The 18462-nt window shown below is 38.9% G+C and overlaps 1 protein-coding gene across 1 annotated transcript in view; it reads right to left on the reverse strand.

Annotated features, from left to right (window-relative positions):
• The window catches only part of ND-B16.6 (NADH dehydrogenase (ubiquinone) B16.6 subunit), a 70680-nt gene that overhangs the window by 22111 nt on the left and 30107 nt on the right, over window positions 1–18462 (reverse strand). The window contains exon 3 of the mRNA XM_090371728.1: window positions 5587–5658. Coding sequence (XP_090227854.1) covers window positions 5587–5658 — 72 coding nt within the window. The remainder of the gene's footprint in view (window positions 1–5586; window positions 5659–18462) is intronic.

Genomic DNA, 18462 nt, shown 5'->3' on the forward strand with positions numbered 1-18462 from the left:
TCGTTGATATCTAGTGAGGTTCAAGTCTACATCTTTGTAGCCAGGGTCACTTGTAGCGGAAGTATCGTACATTATCAATAGATGTTGAAGTTCTTGTTCTTCTTGGTGCTCCCCATTGCTGTTCACAACTTCAATTTTTGCATTTGAGAAGCCAGACTTTACAAAACAGTTCACGACAGTTTGTTTTCTAATTGCATTTACTGAAGAGGAAATCCATTGAATCGCATCTAGGATGATTTTCTTTGCAAGGTCACTCGCACATGTTACATCGTTCATGTTTGCAATGAGATGTCTTAAAACACGTTTTCTGTAGTGAAGTTTAAAATTTTTTATCCCTTGATCCAAGGGCTGACACTCTGCAGATGTGTTTGGTGGCAGAAAAACGATTTGAATGTTGGACAATTCAATGTGCGGGTGAGATGCAGCATTATCCATGAAAAGAATAATTTTTCTGTTTTGACGAATCATGTTTTGGTTAAAGTGACTTATCCATTCGCTCATAATATCTCATGTCATCCAAGCTTTTTTATTAGACTTCCAGTCAACATTCAAAAGATTCAACTTTATGCCCTTGAAACAACAAATCATGGAATCCAGTACCACAGCCCTATTTGCCTTCATACGTTCATTCTATGGCCACCATGTATACAGTATCTGTACTGAACTTCAGAAGACCTTCATTTCACTAGCTCGTAACAAAAACATTTGCGCTTTGTGCACAGATGCAAATCCAACTGCATCATTCCCAAAGGCTTTCGTCATAAGGCTCCCTTTAACAGCACTCGCATGGATCGTCCCTGCTTCAACTTCAGCCTACAAACGTTGAAAGTGTGGATCATTCACCACACCAAACTTCAGAGAGCCAGCTTCAACAAATCAAGACTCATGCAGGAATTAAGAGCTATAATCTCACTAGCAGCATTTTCTAGCCTAATTCATACTCTTTGTTGCCAAGCAAACTGTGTGTCTGATGCTTACTGTAACCGACAACAACGGAAGTTTATTAACTTAACCAGAGAAACTCGCTCCTTGAGAGCCAGCACTCGTCCTACTATTAATGCTAATTTCGTTCCAAATTTGAGCAGCAAGCAATTAACCTCTGAGCAGATCGTTCTTACCTCTGGTTTGAAATTTGCCGTCATACCGTCGAGACCACCAATCACACAAATCGCCATGGGAGTAGAGATAACCTTAGTCAACCATCAACAGCACGTTGCTCTTAACTCCAGAAAAGACACTACCATCGTTGTACTTCCTGCCAACAAGGGACGTCATACTTAGACTGGTCAGAATATTTGGAGAAGGACCTCGTCCTACTGCAGGACTCCAATGTTTACGAGCCTGTAATTGATCCATCAATCAAAGTCCTAGGATGTCTAGAGTCAAATGTCAACAAACTAGTCTACGAAGGATTTAAATCTGGGAAAATTTCTACCTAGACTGTGACTTTTACATGCCACGGGCTGCCAACTTCCACAATTTTATAGCCTACCTAAGGTTCACAAGCCAGGTGTTCCACTCCAACCGATTGTCCTGCAATGCACCTACATATGAATTGTCTAAGTACATCGCACGACTCCTTACACCTGTAGTGGGAAACTGCCCATACAGTCACCAACAGCGGGGAATTCGTTCACCTAAAGAACTCACGGATCCTGACATCGAGATCTTGGCATCCTTCGATGTTGTCTCTCTGTTTACATCCATTCCCGTCCAACAGACCGTTAGCTGTACCAGGCAACTTCTGGAGAATGACCCAGAAGTTGCCTGGGCCACAAAAGTCTACTGAGCAGAACATCACTATCCACAGAGGATATATGTGCTACCCTCAACCTGTGCCTGTCAGGCAGCGTCATTACATGTAGTGATTCCCTGTACAAGCAAATACATGGTACGGCTATGGGCACTCCTGTCAGCTCCGTCGCTGCTAACATTGCTATGGACGAATTAGAGGAGCAGATATTCCTGAACCCGTCTGTACTGATTACAATGTGATGCAGATATGTCGATGATATCTTCACCATCATCCCACGTGAGTCAGAGACAGCACTGTTAGAATACCTCAACTCCTTATCACTGTTCATCCAGTTCACTGTAGAGTTAGAAGTGAACGGGTCCCTTCCATTCCTGGATGTTCTAGTGAAATGAGTGGGCCCACGCCTGAAAACCTCAGTGTACTGTAAGCCAATGTGGTGCAGGCAGTTTACCAACTACAGATCAGCCCTTGCCATCTAAACAGCACTGCACGTGCTCTATTCTCTCGAACTTGGAGCCATTCCAGCTTAAAGGAAGCTAGGCGTACCGAGATGAGATTTCCAGAGTAAGAACTGACCTAGTCAATTGTGGGTACCCAACCCATGTATTAGACAAGTTCCTGCTACAAGCACAAGAGCTTAGGACCCATCAGAGAACTTCATCCCCATGTGACAATATACCTACTGCCTATATTCCTTACTATCCGGGTACGTCAGACCAGATTTCTAAAATCCTCTGCAAGTACAACAAAGTGCACATAGCTCCCTAGTTTCGAACGTTAAGACTTCCATCATGACTCTCTTACGTAGTGGAGTAGTATACTGTATAACTTGCAATGATTGCAGCAGTTGCTATATAGGGAAGAACTCTAGACGCCTTCAGGATCATCTTGCAGAACACAACAGATCGAGTAGTATAGTGGAGTAGTAGAGTAGTATACCGCTAATTTGCAATGATTGCGGCAGTTGCTATATAGGGAAGAACTCTACACGCTTTCAGGATTGCCTTGCAGAACATGACAGATCGATTTGCCTAGGTGACACTGATCACTCGGCAATTGCTGAACATTTCTGCTCAACACATCATGATCTTAACCCCAGACGTGAAGTGATCGACCAATCTGACACCACCTTTGGCTAGAATCGTAGAACATATCATGCTGTCCAAAAGCCTTGAATCACTGCAAGGGTATGAGGCTACACCCTATCTTGGAATTTACCTGCTAAGATAAAATTATAAAATTATCAACTCATGAAATTCTACAAGTGCTGGCAGCAAACCCACACTTGTTCATGTGCCAACAATGAATGCCAGTCTAGTGAATAATGTTCAATCACACAGCCAAGTGTGCATTAGAGCATGCACAACTCACTTGGTATTTATTTTATTTTAATCTCTTAACGTCTATATTTTGTTAGTCTTTTGCTGAAAATGGGTTCGTTTACCCTGAAAATTCCATACTTAGTTACTAAAAATTAATCACTGGATACGCTGTATTGTTACTCTTTAAGCTCAAGTGAGCTGACAGCATAACTTAACACAGATCAAATTGTAAATTTGGAAAGAGCTTTTCAATTGCATAATAAAATTAATATGCTTTGTCCTACCTAAATAATCAAAAATATTGTTGAGAGCCACATTTGAATAAAAAGCAGCTCTGATCTTTATAACTCCACAGAGCAATAGCCAGCATTAAGCCAAAATGTGAACCTATGTTACTGGATTGGTCTGGTTGGTAGCATGTTTGCATAAGAGTTCACAGATCCTGCCTGTGGTAATTTTCCAAAATTTTTTAATTATGAAGTATAAAAAGATCACTTCGATTTCACCAATTGAATCATATTAAAAATAAGTAAATACTAGTACAGTCGGTCCTTGTATAACACGTGTTTACATTACACGAATTTGATCATACACAATTTATAAATAGGGGAACGTTATCTTATATAACACGAACCGAATTCGCTTATGCACGATTCGCCTTTGTGTTTACAAGAAATGGCAGTCAAACGCGGAACCACCCCCAACTGAATGCAACACAATAGGAATGAAGAAGATTCTGAAAATGTATTTATGTGTTTTATATCAGTGAAGGGAAAACATATTTCGCCATAATAACATAAAAACCAACACAATTCCAGCTATTGATATAATCGCAAATGCAATTAGATCGAGTTTACTACCAGTTTATAACAGATTCCACTAGCAGAAATGAAACTGGAAATTGTTTTTATTGTTTTATGGTAGTAATGTGCTTTAGTACATTACTCCCAGAAATGTACTTTAGTAAAATGTGGGGTGTTAATAGTGTATCTCGGCCTTTAGGGTGTTGTTTATTCAGTTGCTACACGCGCACAGCTTTGTTTATGTGTATCAAGCGTTTTGTAATTGTGCTTTATTCCCTAAAAATGAGTAAAATACCTAAAAAGTGTGAAAAGGAAGCGTCCTGGTGAAGATACTGCAGATTTAGAGAGAAAAAGAAAAGCAATATCGATAAACAGAGGCGGACTGGATCAAAAATTCTTACCCGGGAAAATTTATAGTGGCCTCATACTACGGTTTATGGCCAAAATCACACCGGCCTCCGGCTCACCGGGATTTCCCGGGTAAGGCTTTTGGCCAGTCCACCTCTGTCGATAGAGAAAAAAATATGAAATTGTGAAACGCTTTGAGCGAAATGAAAGACCATGTGATATTGCACGTGCTACAGACCTAAATGAGGCAACGCCGAGAATTACAAAGAATGCAGAGAAAATAAAAACAACTTTCATAGCTGGAACAACTCAAAGTGTAATTAAAATCCATTAGATTAAGACACAGAATTGGAAGAGATGGAACGGCTGTCATCTGTTTGGACAGAAAATCAAACAAAAAACAAGTTTGCTTACGATAGAAGCAAAAGCATTAGCAATATTTTATTGACTTACCTATTATAATTTATACTTACGTATTATAAAATACGTATTTTATTACGACTATTTTATTTAATATAATAAATTTTTTACGAATAAAATACGTATTTTATTCGTAAAAAATACTTTTTTAGTATTAAAAATACTTTATTATAATATAATAAATAATAAAAAATATATATTATATTTTTATTACGTATTTTAATCGTTATAAAATACGTAAGTATTTTATAACGATTAAAATTACCTGATTATTTATTGTGTTTGGTAATGTTTTGGTTCCAAATGTGTGTTCAATCTTGGGTGGTCGGCACCTAACCCCACTTTTCACATAGGGCCTGTTGTTTATATTGCACGATTTTGCATTGCACGAGGGTTTCTAGGAACACAACTATCGTGCTATACGAGGACAGACTGTATTGAATGTCTTGCAAAATGAGTATATGTTGCAATTATATAGAACAATGGCAGTCTAAAAAAAATTTAAAACAGAAAGAAATTGGTGTTTTAAACGTAATGCACAAATCAGGCACCTGCATATTTATTATTTTTTTAAGATCAGCTGTCCTATTTCCTTTTTCTCTGGCCTTGTAAGGTCGACTACTCTTGAAAAATATTTAAAAAAAGTTCCAAATTCAAGATATTCTACTGTAGATATTATAATTATCACAAAAAAAAGTAAATAACATTCAAATGGGAGGATCAGGCACCCAACTTCAGCCCTCCATTGAAAATCTATCCACAGTAATACAATGGCATACTCATGCTTGATTATATCTTGAAGATCTTGCTTATGTAATTTGAATACTTTTTTTTTTTTTTTTTTTATTTTATTTGATTGCTAGGATACACCAACAAGCCTGCTAAGCCATACTTGAAAATTTACTTTACAAAAATTAATTTCTTAATGTACACTTACTCTCGATCTCTTTCTGCTAACAGCACAGGCTCTAAAGCAATAAGCGCTTCAAAGTTTTCTCTTTCTCGCCTCCTAAAAGCAAATGTTAATGGTTCAAAATTACTGATACATCAAACACAGACTTGAACATACATCACACATAGAAAATATTAACACAGATTAAATCAGACTTGTTTTCTATTAAAAAACTAATCTTATGGTTTTTGATACCTGAGGCCTTGGAAACAGTTAATACAATCAGTACTAATAAATGGAAATACTTTGGTGTGGAGGGACCTCTGAAGCCCCACACCAGACCACTGATTTAAGGAATAGAAAAATCATAAAAATATTTCTAATTAAACTTTGTTAAATACAAAAATTATTTATTATTTATTTTTTTCAAAGTTTATTTCATTATTTTTACATTGTTGTCCGTTTATGGACTCGTTAAATTATAAAATTATATGATTTTTTTTTTTCTCGATTTAAGCTACTATAGCTGTCATCCTCTTTAAATCAATGAATTTTTCTTGGCAGTTAAAGCAGACTTCTATGTCAGTAAATGGGATTCTTTCAGCGAAACAAAACAGAAACAGCCTCTTGTACGGTATAGAAAGGTTCTAGAACTTTTGATAGCATTCTCTAGAAACACTGTGAACCTTCTAGAAACTTCTCTACTGATATATATATATATATATATATATATATATATATGAGTGGATTCCGCACCAAGCAAGCATTTTTGTATTTTAAAAAAAGGTTTCAGAGAGCGAGTGGCGAACAAGTGTTTTAGTGATTAGTGTTTGTAAATACTGTATTTGTCGGCTTATAAGACTTACTTCCAACGTAAGCAGGGGTCGAGGTGTGGCGCCCACACCACATGGAGGAACGCCGCCCCTCTATGTTACCAGGCAGTACTAGGTGGTAGATGACTCTCATCAACCGGTGAAATACCACCACTTTGCTTATTGGAGGCTTGAAGTGGTGGAACCCATGTTTAGTCTCTAGAGCTAAGTTCCGGCCAACCCTTCCCTATCTCTTCCATCATGCAGTATGATTGATGATTTTTGAGGTTATGATGAATGTCGTGGCGAGATCCAATATTCCTTACATTTCGAGGGTACAGCTCTAAAACGGTGTTCGCAGGCCGGCCGCTAGTTAGTACACCGGACTGAACCTATTGGTAACTCTCTAGGAAGCTTCCGGATCAGCTAGTGTATAATCTTGCTACCTCTACTCTGCCAGATAGTGACTGGAGGGAGTGGAAATAGTAGTGTGTATGCGGGGAGCATTGTCGAGGCCACGTTATGTCAAGGATCTGGGTATATTCTTACCACATGTACGCCATATCCAAAAATTTCATTACTTCATACAGCATGTCCCACCCACTTTTTCTTACTATTGAATACACCATGAATTGTCAAAATAATAGAGCAAACTTATCTGCGAAAAGATCTAAACCTCCCAAGGACTTCCTAATTCATTTCACAAATATACGTGGTCTCAATTCTAATCTCAACGATGTCCATTTCCACTTGCAGTCTTCCAAACCCCATGTACTTTTTCTGACTGAATCTCAGTTATCAGTTGATTCAACTACTGCTCATCTCAGATGTCCAAATTATTTGCTGTATGATTCCTTTCGCCTCAAAGGTGGTACTTGTGCATATGTCCGTTCTGATATTCCCTGTCAGAGACTTGGCAATTTGGAATCTCCTCTCTTTGATCTTCTCTGGCTTAAAATCTCTCTACCTCATTGTGTAAAATTCATCTGTTGTCTCTACCGTTCTCCTAACTCCACTAATCACTTGGAGCTCTTTGACTTCCTCTCTTTGCAACTTGACTTTCTCCAGTCCAACTTTCCTAACAGTGAGGTAATTTTCCTTGGTGATTTTAACGTTCACAACTCCAGCTGGCTTCCGTTTTCTAGTGACACCAACCCAGCAGGTCGATATGCTGAGGCTTTTGCAATTACTAATGACCTAGCACAGATTGTTCATTTACCTACAAGAATACCGGACAATCCTAATCATACAGCCAATACGCTTGATCTTTTTCTCACAAACAACCCTTCTAAGTACAAGGTTGAAGTGAGAGGTCCTTTAGGCACTTCAGATCACAACTTGGTGATTGCCTCTTCTCCAATGGAACCTTTATCTCATGGCTATTCCCAACCTCGTATTGTTTGGCATTACAAGAATGCCAAAATGGGATGACCTGCGAGACTTCTTTTCTTCTTTTCCTTGGTCTGATTACTGTTTCAAAACTTCTGATGTCAACGTTTGCTCAGATCGTGTCAGTGAAATTATTCTTGCAGGAATGGAATCCTTTATCCCACACTCCACTTTAAAATCTCGTCCTTTATCTAAACCTTGGTTTTCCAATAAATGTGCTAAGGCTGTCCAAGAGAAGAACGTTGCATATCGTAATTGGCTTGTTTCTAATTCTTCAGTTTCATTTTCTGCCTACACCAAAGCTCGCAACAATTGTAAAGCAGTTATTAATCAGTCCAAACTAGAGTTTGAACAGGCTAAGAGTAGAAAACCTGCTTCTTGCCCTAATGGTAGCCGAGCATTCTGGTCTCTTGCCAAAGCTATTGGCCGCAACTTTTGCCCATCTCTGCTCCCACCTCTGTCCGAACCAGATGGTTCTGTTGTCACTTCAGCCAAGGATAAAGCTGACCTGCTAGCATCCCATTTTTCTTTGAGCTCATGTATTAATGATCTTGGTAAAACACCTCCCACCATTCCTAACACGCTCCATTCAATGCCTCCTGTGGTCTTCCGTCAAAAGGATATCAGAAGGATTTTGATGAATCTTGATGCTAAGAAAGCTCCAGGTCCTGATGGTATTTCTCCACTTGTTCTCAAAACCTGTGCTCCTGAATTTACTCCTATTCTTTGCCGCCTTTTTTCACTTTCTTATTCCAAAGGTGTTTTTTCTTCTGCTTGGAAATTTGCTCATATCCAGCCAGTTCCTAAAAAGGGTGACAAATCCCTCCCATCCAATTATCGTCCCATTGCAATTACTTCTACTCTTTCTAAAGTAATGGAGAAATCAATTAACCGCCAACTCTTAAACTACCTAGAAACTTTCCGTCTGATCAACGATCGCCAGTATGGATTCCGTCAGTGTCGATCCACTGGTGATATTCTGGCTTATGTTACCCTTTTATGGACTAATTCAATGGAAAGGTTCGGTGAAACACAAGTAGTTGCTCTTGACATCTCAAAGGCTTTTGATCGTGTTTGGCATAAAGGTCTTCTAAACAAGCTTCCATCTTATGGTTTGCCAACTGTTTTTAGTAATTGGTTATCCAGTTTTCTCTCTGATCGCTCACTGAGGGTGATGGTAGATGGCTCTCTGTCTTCTAACTTCTCCACTAATGCCGGTGTCCCCCAAGGTTCAGTTCTTTCCCCCACTCTTTTCCTCTTGTATATCAATGACCTTCTTCCATTGACTGGAAATCCTATCCATAGTTTTGCCGATGATAGAACGTTGCATTCAACTTTCCATTTTGAGAAACCTTGTCCAGCTCAATCAGCTTTAAGTTCTCGAAAATCTGCTGCCAATTCCTTAAATGCCGATCTTCAGGTAATTCTCCAGTGGGGCAAAGACAACTTAGTTGATTTCAACCCTTCTAAAACTCAATCTTGTCTTATATCTCGCAAAAAGGATTCTTCTGCTCCTATGCTTATCTTTAGTGACACTCCGATTTCTAGGCAAAATGATATATCTCTTTTGGGGATTACCCTGACTTCTAATCTCTCTTGGCACAAGCACATTACAAATATTGCTTCCTCTGCATCTAAAAAACTTGGTTTTCTCTTTCGCTCTCGGCGTTACTTTTCTCCCAAACAGCTGCGCACTCTGTATAAATCGCAAATCCGCCCTGCCATGGAATATTGTTCCCACATCTGGGGTGGTGCCCCCAAAACCTCTCTCAGGCTTCTTGATTCCATTCAGAAGAGGGCAGTTCGGTTAATTAATGATTCATCTCTAACAGAGTCTCTCCACTCGCTGTCTCATAGACGCACTGTTTCTGCTGCATGCCTCTTCTACAGTTACTTCCATGGGCACTGTTCTTCTGAATTGGCTTCTATAATTCCCGCTCTCTCTTTCAAAACAGTCCGAACACGTGCCGCCACCAGCCAACATCCATTTACTGTCCAACTTCAAACCCACAGAACCAACTTTTCATCTTCCTCATTTATTCATTCAACTGCCGTTTTCTGGAACAACCTTCCTTCATACGTATTTCCTGAAAATTACAATCTACAGAAGTTCAAGTACAATGTCAACAAATATCTTCTTTCGTCTTCTCAACCTCCAACCCAAGCACGGTACTAAGTACTATAGGTTTAATACCTCTCGTGTTTGGGGTTCTCATAAAAAAAAAAAAAAAACTTTATTTTCCTTATAAATACCTTAAAAAATTGCCCTGCATTTTAGAAACTGAAAGTGGCAATACAGCAAATGCACAAAACAGAGTTAATGGATAGTTAACTACTATATGTTAACTATCCGTTAACTCTATATAGAACACTTTTCAGTAATTACCAGGGTGTTGTTGGAGTAACAAGCAAATTCCAGTTATACAATTAAGCTCCAATAAATGGCAGATGCAACAAGAAGACAAAATTATACTATTAGATTTAAGCTAAAAGAAGTGCAATATGCCAAAGAACAATGGAACAGCACAGCATAATGAAATTTCAGGCCACCGCCTACTGAGAAGATGATTCGTCAGTGGAGGAAGCAGGAAGTTTTATTACAAGAATCTGATAAAACAAAGCACAACTTTCATAAAATTCCACCTAAATGGCCAAATTTGGAAGAAAACTTGTGTAGTTGGATAATGGAACTTAGAGACATGGGTACTGCAGTGAGTAATAAAATGATAATAGTAGAAGCATGGAAATGAGCAGCTGATATTGGAGTACACAACTTTAAAGGAACTGAATCTTGGTCTTATCGCTTCATGAAAAGAAATCTGTTAAGTTTACGCACAAGAACTAAAGTAGCCCAGAGAATGCCTGCTGAGTACAAACAGAAAATATTAGATTTCCATAAATTTGTCCTCAATGCTAGAAAACGAAGCAACTACAAACTTAGCCAAATCAGGAATATGGGTAAAATTCCACTGATTTTTGATGTGCCATCCAATAAAACCTGAGAGGTTTTACTGGATGTAAATCTGAGAGAGCAAAAATCTAAAACTAATTAAAACCGCTGGACATGAAGACACTACACTACAGTTTTAACTTGTTGTGCTGATGGGACCATACTTCTGCCAATGTTAATTTTTAAAAGAAAAACTTTAACCGAAAGATAAACTGCCAAATGGAATTCACATACTTGTACAACTGAAGGGATGGATGAAAAATGTATCAAGGTTGTAAAGTTTAGTCCAAACATCCTGGTGGACTACTGTGTAAAAATGCATGGCTAAGGTAAAGAAAGCCAACAACGAGAACCATGGCAAACTTTTACCAGTCAAAAGCGTTTCCTGGTACTGCAAGCTTCTCCCTGCATTCTTGGTAAACAGACAGTGCATGTTATCAGTAGTGGCAGTAGAAGTCGATAACGAGGTATTGACTAGTTTTTTCTTATTATTAAAAGCAGATTATCGGAGTTCATGAGTGGGCTGAAATTTACTTATGAGTATACCCTCCAGACTGCCTCAGTCTTAGGGTGTTTATCCCCCCTTCCCGCTGTTTTAACACAATATGAAAACGATTTCTACAGACAGAGCGTGCTATCGGTAGTTGCAGTAGAAGTCATTTTCCTATTGGGTTTAAACAGTGAGAAGGGGGATAAACACCTAAGATTGAGGCAGTCTGGAGGGTGTACCCGTAAGTAAATTTCAGCCACGAAGGCATTAACACTCATGAACTCCAATAATCTGCTTTTAATAATGAGAAAAAACTCGATGCGTTGTTATCGACTTCTACTGCCATTACCAATAACACGCACCATCTGTTTACTGAGAATGCAGGGAGAAGCTGTGGTACCCAGAAACACGTTTGACCACTAAAAGTTTCCAGTGGTTCTCGTGTTGGCTTTCTTTATCTTCGCCAAATGCATTAGTATGGGATCAGTTAATTGATCCACCCATCAAAGTCCTAGGACGTCTAGAGTCAAACGCCAACAAACTAGTCTACGAATGGTTCAAATCTGGGGAAATCTCTACATCAACTCGGTGACTTTTACATGCCACGGGATGCCAACTTCTGCAATTTTGTGGCCTACCTAAGGTTCACAAGCCAGGTCGAAATGAACACAGAATTGGCAGTAATTACAGGTGGCTTAACTTCCCAGTTACAGCTGTTAGATGTTAGCATCAATAAGCCATTCAAAAATAACATGCAGGAGCAATGGAATAAATGGATGATAGAGGGGAACCATGATACAATGCCTATGGGAAGGATGAAACGTGCATCGATAGCACAAGTGTGTGAATGGGTGAAGCCATGGCAGAATTTTAAGGCTGAAATTGTGGTCAAGTCCTTTAAAAAATGTGGTATAAGTAATGCAGTGGATGGCACTGAAAATCATTTATTGTATGAGAGTGACAGTGATATTAGTGAAGAGGATGATGATTATGATGATGTTGAGGATAATGATGATCTGATCAAGTAGAAATGAATCTGAAGTTGAATAATACTAAAATAAGAGTAATAATCCTATACCTTTCTTTATTGGCTTTTATTTTTATTGATTTCTAAATTTCCATTGTATTAACAATAAATTTTTTTCAAAAGTTTTTTCTTAAATTTACTGTTCCAAAATTAGGGTGCATCTTCCACGCCACAGTGTCCTATAAGCTGACAAACACGGTAAGTGTGTGCATTAGGTAAATCACAAAATGTGTTTAAATTAGAAATAAAAATCTACAATTTCTTAATTGTGTTCTTATGTGCATGCACCTCAACCTTACACGAAATATGTCTCATTCTTGCCAAAATAAGCCTTATAACTTTTGCTGCATTTCCAGAGAAGAGGTATGAAAATTGCAGTGGAATCCACTGTTACAATTTGTGAGCAAAGCCTATGGATTCCAAAGATTTCCTGTAACTCATGTTCAAGGACATTAACAGGCTGGCTTAGAGATAGTTATAAGTCAATGTCCTTTGCTGATACGGTGGGAATCTCGAGACAACATTGTTACTTTTGCATGGCCAATATTTGTAGTTTTTCTGGGAAATCCAAGCATAAAGAAGAGTATTCCAACGTACCTTCTGCTCTAAAGCCTGTTCCTCGTGATGATACAATGCCAGTGCCAAAACCACCAGAAACTTATGGACTTGACTCTGATTCATGATCGGAAAAGGAGCCTCCAGAAGATGCAGAACCCAGGAGTATAGATCCAAACTTTTCAACTCTTGATACTGCAAAGCCACATCTAATCACTCAGGCAGAGTTGAACAATTTGGTCAGAGATTTAGACCTCTCCAAAACCAAGGTTCACACTTCCAGCAGTGCAATCTTCTTAAAAAGGGTGTCAAGGTGTCTTTTTATAGGAAGAGGCAATCTAACATAACGACCTATTACTCCATGGATGGTACATCCATGGAGTAATAGGTCGTTCTTAATTCTCCACTACTTTGGCTTATTGTAGCAATGTCCAGGAATTAATGAAAGAGTTACATCTGGAGCACATCCCCAAGCAGTGGAGGCATTTCCCCAAGATCAGTTTAAAAGAAGTTTTACTCCATAATGGAAATGTATGCAAAAAATATGCTTATCAAGAATACAAATGGAATATCTGTGCTGACCTAAAAGTGGTAGCTTTGCTGACTGAAATGCATGGTAGATACACTAGATACTGCTGCTTTTTATACAAGTGGAACAGCAGAGTGAAGGATTGCCACTACAGGGTAAAAAAAATGGCCAAACCGTTCAGAAACTACACCAGGCCAGAAAAATGTAGCACATCCTCCATTGGTGGATAAATCAAAAATCTCATTACCTCCATTACACATCAAGCTAGGTTTGATAAAAATATATTTTTCCTGTTTGAGGAAAAAGTTTCCTTGAATCAGTGAGGCCAAGATAACAGGGAATTTGTGGTCCCCAAATCAAATTGCTATTCCGAGGTGAGGAAGTCACAAAAAAAATAAATGCTACAGAAAAAAGAGCTTGGAAGGCATTCAAAAACATCTGCCAGAACTTTTTAGGCAATGAGCAATCACAAAATTATAGTGAAATTGTGGATGACTAATTTTAGCATACAGAGAGAGTTGGGATGCAACATGTCTTTAAAGCTTAATTGCCTACATTTCCATTTAGACTTTTTTCCTGAAAATTTGGGAGATTGTTTGTTTCGGGATTTATTGGGCGCATCGGCAACTATGACCATAGTGCGCCATACATATGATAATTATGCATGCTATTTCTTCTCAATTACAGAAAATGGAAAAAGAAACCAGAAAATATTTTTTTTTTTTTCCCTAACTAAAGGAGGTGATATACTTTAATAATCTTCAGAAAGTTATATATGCTTGAGACATTTGTTTCATTGTTTAAAAGTGAGGTAAGTGTAAGATCTTTTGTTGTGGCTGAAGTGCAAAGAATCTGGCGTTCTCTTGTATATTTTGTGCATTCGACCAGAATGTGTTTCACTGAGAGCAGTGTATTACAGTGATGACATTGAGGGGGTATTTCTCCTCTTAAAAGATAACCATGAGTGATATTTGTGTGCCCTATTCGCAGTCGAGCCAATATTACCTCTTGATGTCGGATTGAATTAAAGCTGGAAGGCCATCGCTCAAGGTTTGGCTTGATACTTCGAAGTTTATTATTAGGTTGATTTTCCCATGATAACTGCCATTGGCACATGCATTTTTCCTGGATTATTGGTCGATAGTCTTGATGAGGCACTTTCCATTTTTTCTCGGTTGGTAGGTGAGCTGATTTGGCAGCATTGTCCGCTAGTTCGTTTCCAGGAATTCCAATATGTCCTGGGACCCAGCAGAAATGTATGTTTTTTCCAAGTTCTGATAAGCTATGTAAAGAGCTGACTATTCTTTTCACGACTGGGTGGGTGATGTTCATGGTGTTTTTTAGTGCTTGAAGTGCACTTAAAGAATCTGTGAAAATTATACTGTTGTTAATATCAGAGGACTCGATATGATTCAGTGCAACCTGAATTGCTATTAGTTCGGCGGAAAATATACCGAACTCAGGTGATAACTGATAAGCTAATGTGATGTTTGGAAAAACTGCGGTGATTCCAACGTGGACATCATTCTTTGATCCATCAGTATGTACTATGGGAAAAGCTGGGAAACTGGTCCACTACTGCATGGTATAGTTGCGAGAAGTTTTCTCTATGCAAAGTAGATTTATTCCATTCATGCAGATGTAAGTCACATGAGGGTGGAATGATATTCCAAGGAGCAAGAGAGGATGGGAGGCTATGTGCCACATTGTCTAAGGTTAGATTTAGTTCTTCTAAGAGGTGTTTTATTCTCATACCCAAAGGACGATTAGCATTAGGGCGGTTTTGGTATAACCTACTGTGCTGTGATGTGAAAAGTATAGGCCAGTTCGGGTGTTCTGGCATAGATCTAATTTTATAGGCATAACGTAGTATCAGTTGTTGTCACCTGATTGAGAGAGGTGGTTCGTGTGCTTCAGCATATAAGCTATGTGTTGGAGATGTGCGATATGCCCCTAAAGCAATGCGTATTCCACTATGATGGATAGGGTCAAGCCAGCGAAGGGCACTAGATCTTGCTGAACTATAGACTGGTGCTCCGTAGTCAAGTTTCGATCTTATTAATGCTCTATATAACCGTAATAAAGTAAGGCGATCAGCTCCCCAATTGGTTGCAGAGAGAACCCGGATGATATTTAGTTTTTGTTGACATGATGTTCTTAGTCTTTTGATGTGCTCAACGAAAGTGAGTTTATGGTCTAAAGTGATTCCTAAGAACCGTATGCTGGGATGAACTGTTATTTGTTGGCGATTCAGTTGTAGCTCCGGATTGGGATGGAGTTTGCGTTGGCGGCAAAAATGGATGCAAAATGTTTTTTCTGGACAAAGTTGAAATCCATTAGTCTGAGCCCATGAACAGATCTTATTTATTGCCACTTGCAACTGTCTCTCAATAGTATTCATATTTTTAGCATGACACCAAATACTAAGATCGTCTACAAACAGTGCTTTATCAACAGTGTCTGGAATTTGTCCGGCAATGGAGTTTATTGCAATTATAAAAAGTGAAGCACTGAGTACAGAGCCTTGAGGAACTCCTTCTTCTTGGGAAAATACTTGGGACAGTGAGGTTTTGAATCGAACCTAGAATGTACGCTTGCATAGGAAATTCTGTATGAAAATCGGGAGGTGACCCCGCAGTCCATGACGATGTAATTCACGGAGTATTCCATACTTCCACGTGGAATCATAGGCCTTACTGATGTCAAAGCAGACTAACACATGGTGTTCCGATCTGAGGAATGCATTACGGATGGAATTCTCTAGTCTGACTAGTATATCTAGTGTAGATCTGTTTTGTCGGACACCGTATTGTGCAGAATGTAGCAGATTGAGATTTTCAAGGTAACAGATCAGTCAGCGGTTCACCATCTTTTCGAGAATTTTGCAAATGCAACTGGTCAAGGCGATTGGTCTATAATGAGTGGGATTTGTAGGGTCTTTACCTGGTTTAGGGAAGGCAAGGACCGTAGCGTGATGCCATTGATTAGGAAATTTATCTTCCAGGAAGAGTCTGTTGAATAGATGAAGAAGTAACTGTAATGATTCGGTACTTAGTTCCTGAATCATGGAATAGTGAATGTTATCTGGTCCTACAGCACTGCGTCTAGATGTTGACAAAGCTCTATGTAATTTGTGAATGGTAAAAGGTAAATTGTATTGTTCATCTCCTTTTGAAGAGAAGTTTAACTTTTGTTTTTCTAAACTTGTTTTTAATCTTCTGAAGGTCGGTGTATAACTTTCTATTGCTGATGTTTTTGCAAAGGTTTCACCTAGTATATTGGCAATTCCAGCAGGATCATTTACATTCTGCCCTCTCCATTCCATGATGGGTAGGGGTATCGGTTTACATTTGCCACTCATTTTTCTGATTGCTTTCCAAATTTTATGTGTAGGCAATGCTTGATTAATAGTCGAAGTGAAGCGGATCCAAGCAGCCTTTTTATTGCAGCGTCTAACATATCTCGCTCTTGCTCTAGCACGCTTATATTGAATGAGATTGGTTGTAGTTGGACTCCGGCGAAAAGAATTCCAAGCTTTGCTTTGCATTTTTTTAGCCACAAGGCATTCATCACTCCACCAGGTTTTTGGATGAATCGGTAATTTTGATGAGGATTTCGGTACGGTTTGTTCTGCTGCATGTAATATCATTTTGGTGACATAGTCAACTGCTTCGTCAGTTGTGGAATTTTGGATTATTTCGGGATCAAGCTTGGTTAATTTTTTATAGGACTGCCAATCTGCTTTATCAGTAAGCCAATGCGGAATTTTAGTAGGATGATGAGGGGGCTTATTAAGTAATTCAATTATTATGGGGAAATGATCGCTATGTAGCGGATCGTTGTTTACCGTCCACTTTAGAATAGGATATAAGGTTGCAGAACAGATAGACAAATCTATTGCAGTGCTTGTTCCTGAAGGAAGGTGAACATATGTAGGTGAACCGTCATTTAGAAGAAGGAGGTTGTTATTGTCTAGACACTGTTCAATTAGTTTTCCTCTTTGGTCGATGTTGTTGTTACCCCAAAGAGTGTGATGACCATTTAAGTCTCCCAGAATGAGGAAAGGTGTTGGGAGTTGAGCTATAAGATTGTTGAGATCATTTTGCTGGAAGGTATAGCTTGGTGGAATGTATAAGGAGCAGATTGTCATATGGATGTCAGCAGCTATACGGACTGCTATTGCCTCGAGGGGAGAGTTCAGTGAGACCTGTTTGGTAGGAATATGTGGGTTCGTTAAAATAGCTATGCCACCATGTGCGATATTCTGATTGGTTCTGTCTTTTCTAATAATGTTATAATGAGACAGTTTTGGTGTATTTTGGGGTTTTAAATAAGTTTCTTGAAGGCAGATACATATTGGTGAGTATTTACAGGAAAGATCGTATAGGTCATCGATATTGGCGCGGAATCCACGACAGTTCCATTGTATTATTCTGTTCATTGTTTATCTCTTATTGGACTTTGTGAGCGTTTTCGGGTTGTTGAGGTTTTCTGTTTTTCACTTTTGTTTTTATCTTTTTTTGGGAAGGAAGGCCTTTCGGTGTCCATATCTTCTTCAACAAAGATTTGAAGAACAGGGTCATCTGCTGATTTTTCTTTAGTGTCCATTTGTTGTTGGTGACTAGAAGTTAGGATATGTTTTTCTTTAAATCCTTCATCCGGAGTGTGTATGTTTTCTTGTGGTATGGTAATTGGTGTATTGACTGCTTGGGTTTGAGTTGCACTGTACAAAGATTTTACGTAATTTGAGAAAGACTGTTTTGGAGGTACTGTTATTTCAGTTTGCGATCCGGTTGATTGGAATTTTTTGGTGGCTTGGGCATACGTAGGTCTGTCTGCATGAATTGGTGGTGAGATGATTCTTTTTGCTTCTTGGTAAGAAACATTAAGCTCAGTTTTATATTTCTGGATAAGTTTCTCACTTTTCCAGCGCTTGCATATTCTGGCATAAGCGGGATGATCTTTTTTGCAATTTGGACATACTGATTGAGGAGCATTACAGTTTTCGCAATCGTGTTCGATTGAACCACACTTTGCGCAAGTAGGGGTTCCCCGGCAAGCTGTTTGGGAATGTCCATACTTCTGGCATCGGAAACACCGTAGCGGGTTTGGGACATATGGTCTGACATTACATACCAGATATCCGGCCTTAATGGATGATGGACGATT

The sequence above is a fragment of the Mastigoproctus giganteus genome, chromosome 4 (genome assembly GCF_048544385.1).
Source record: "Mastigoproctus giganteus isolate SK-2022 chromosome 4, ASM4854438v1, whole genome shotgun sequence".
Classification (NCBI taxonomy): domain Eukaryota; kingdom Metazoa; phylum Arthropoda; class Arachnida; order Uropygi; family Thelyphonidae; genus Mastigoproctus; species Mastigoproctus giganteus.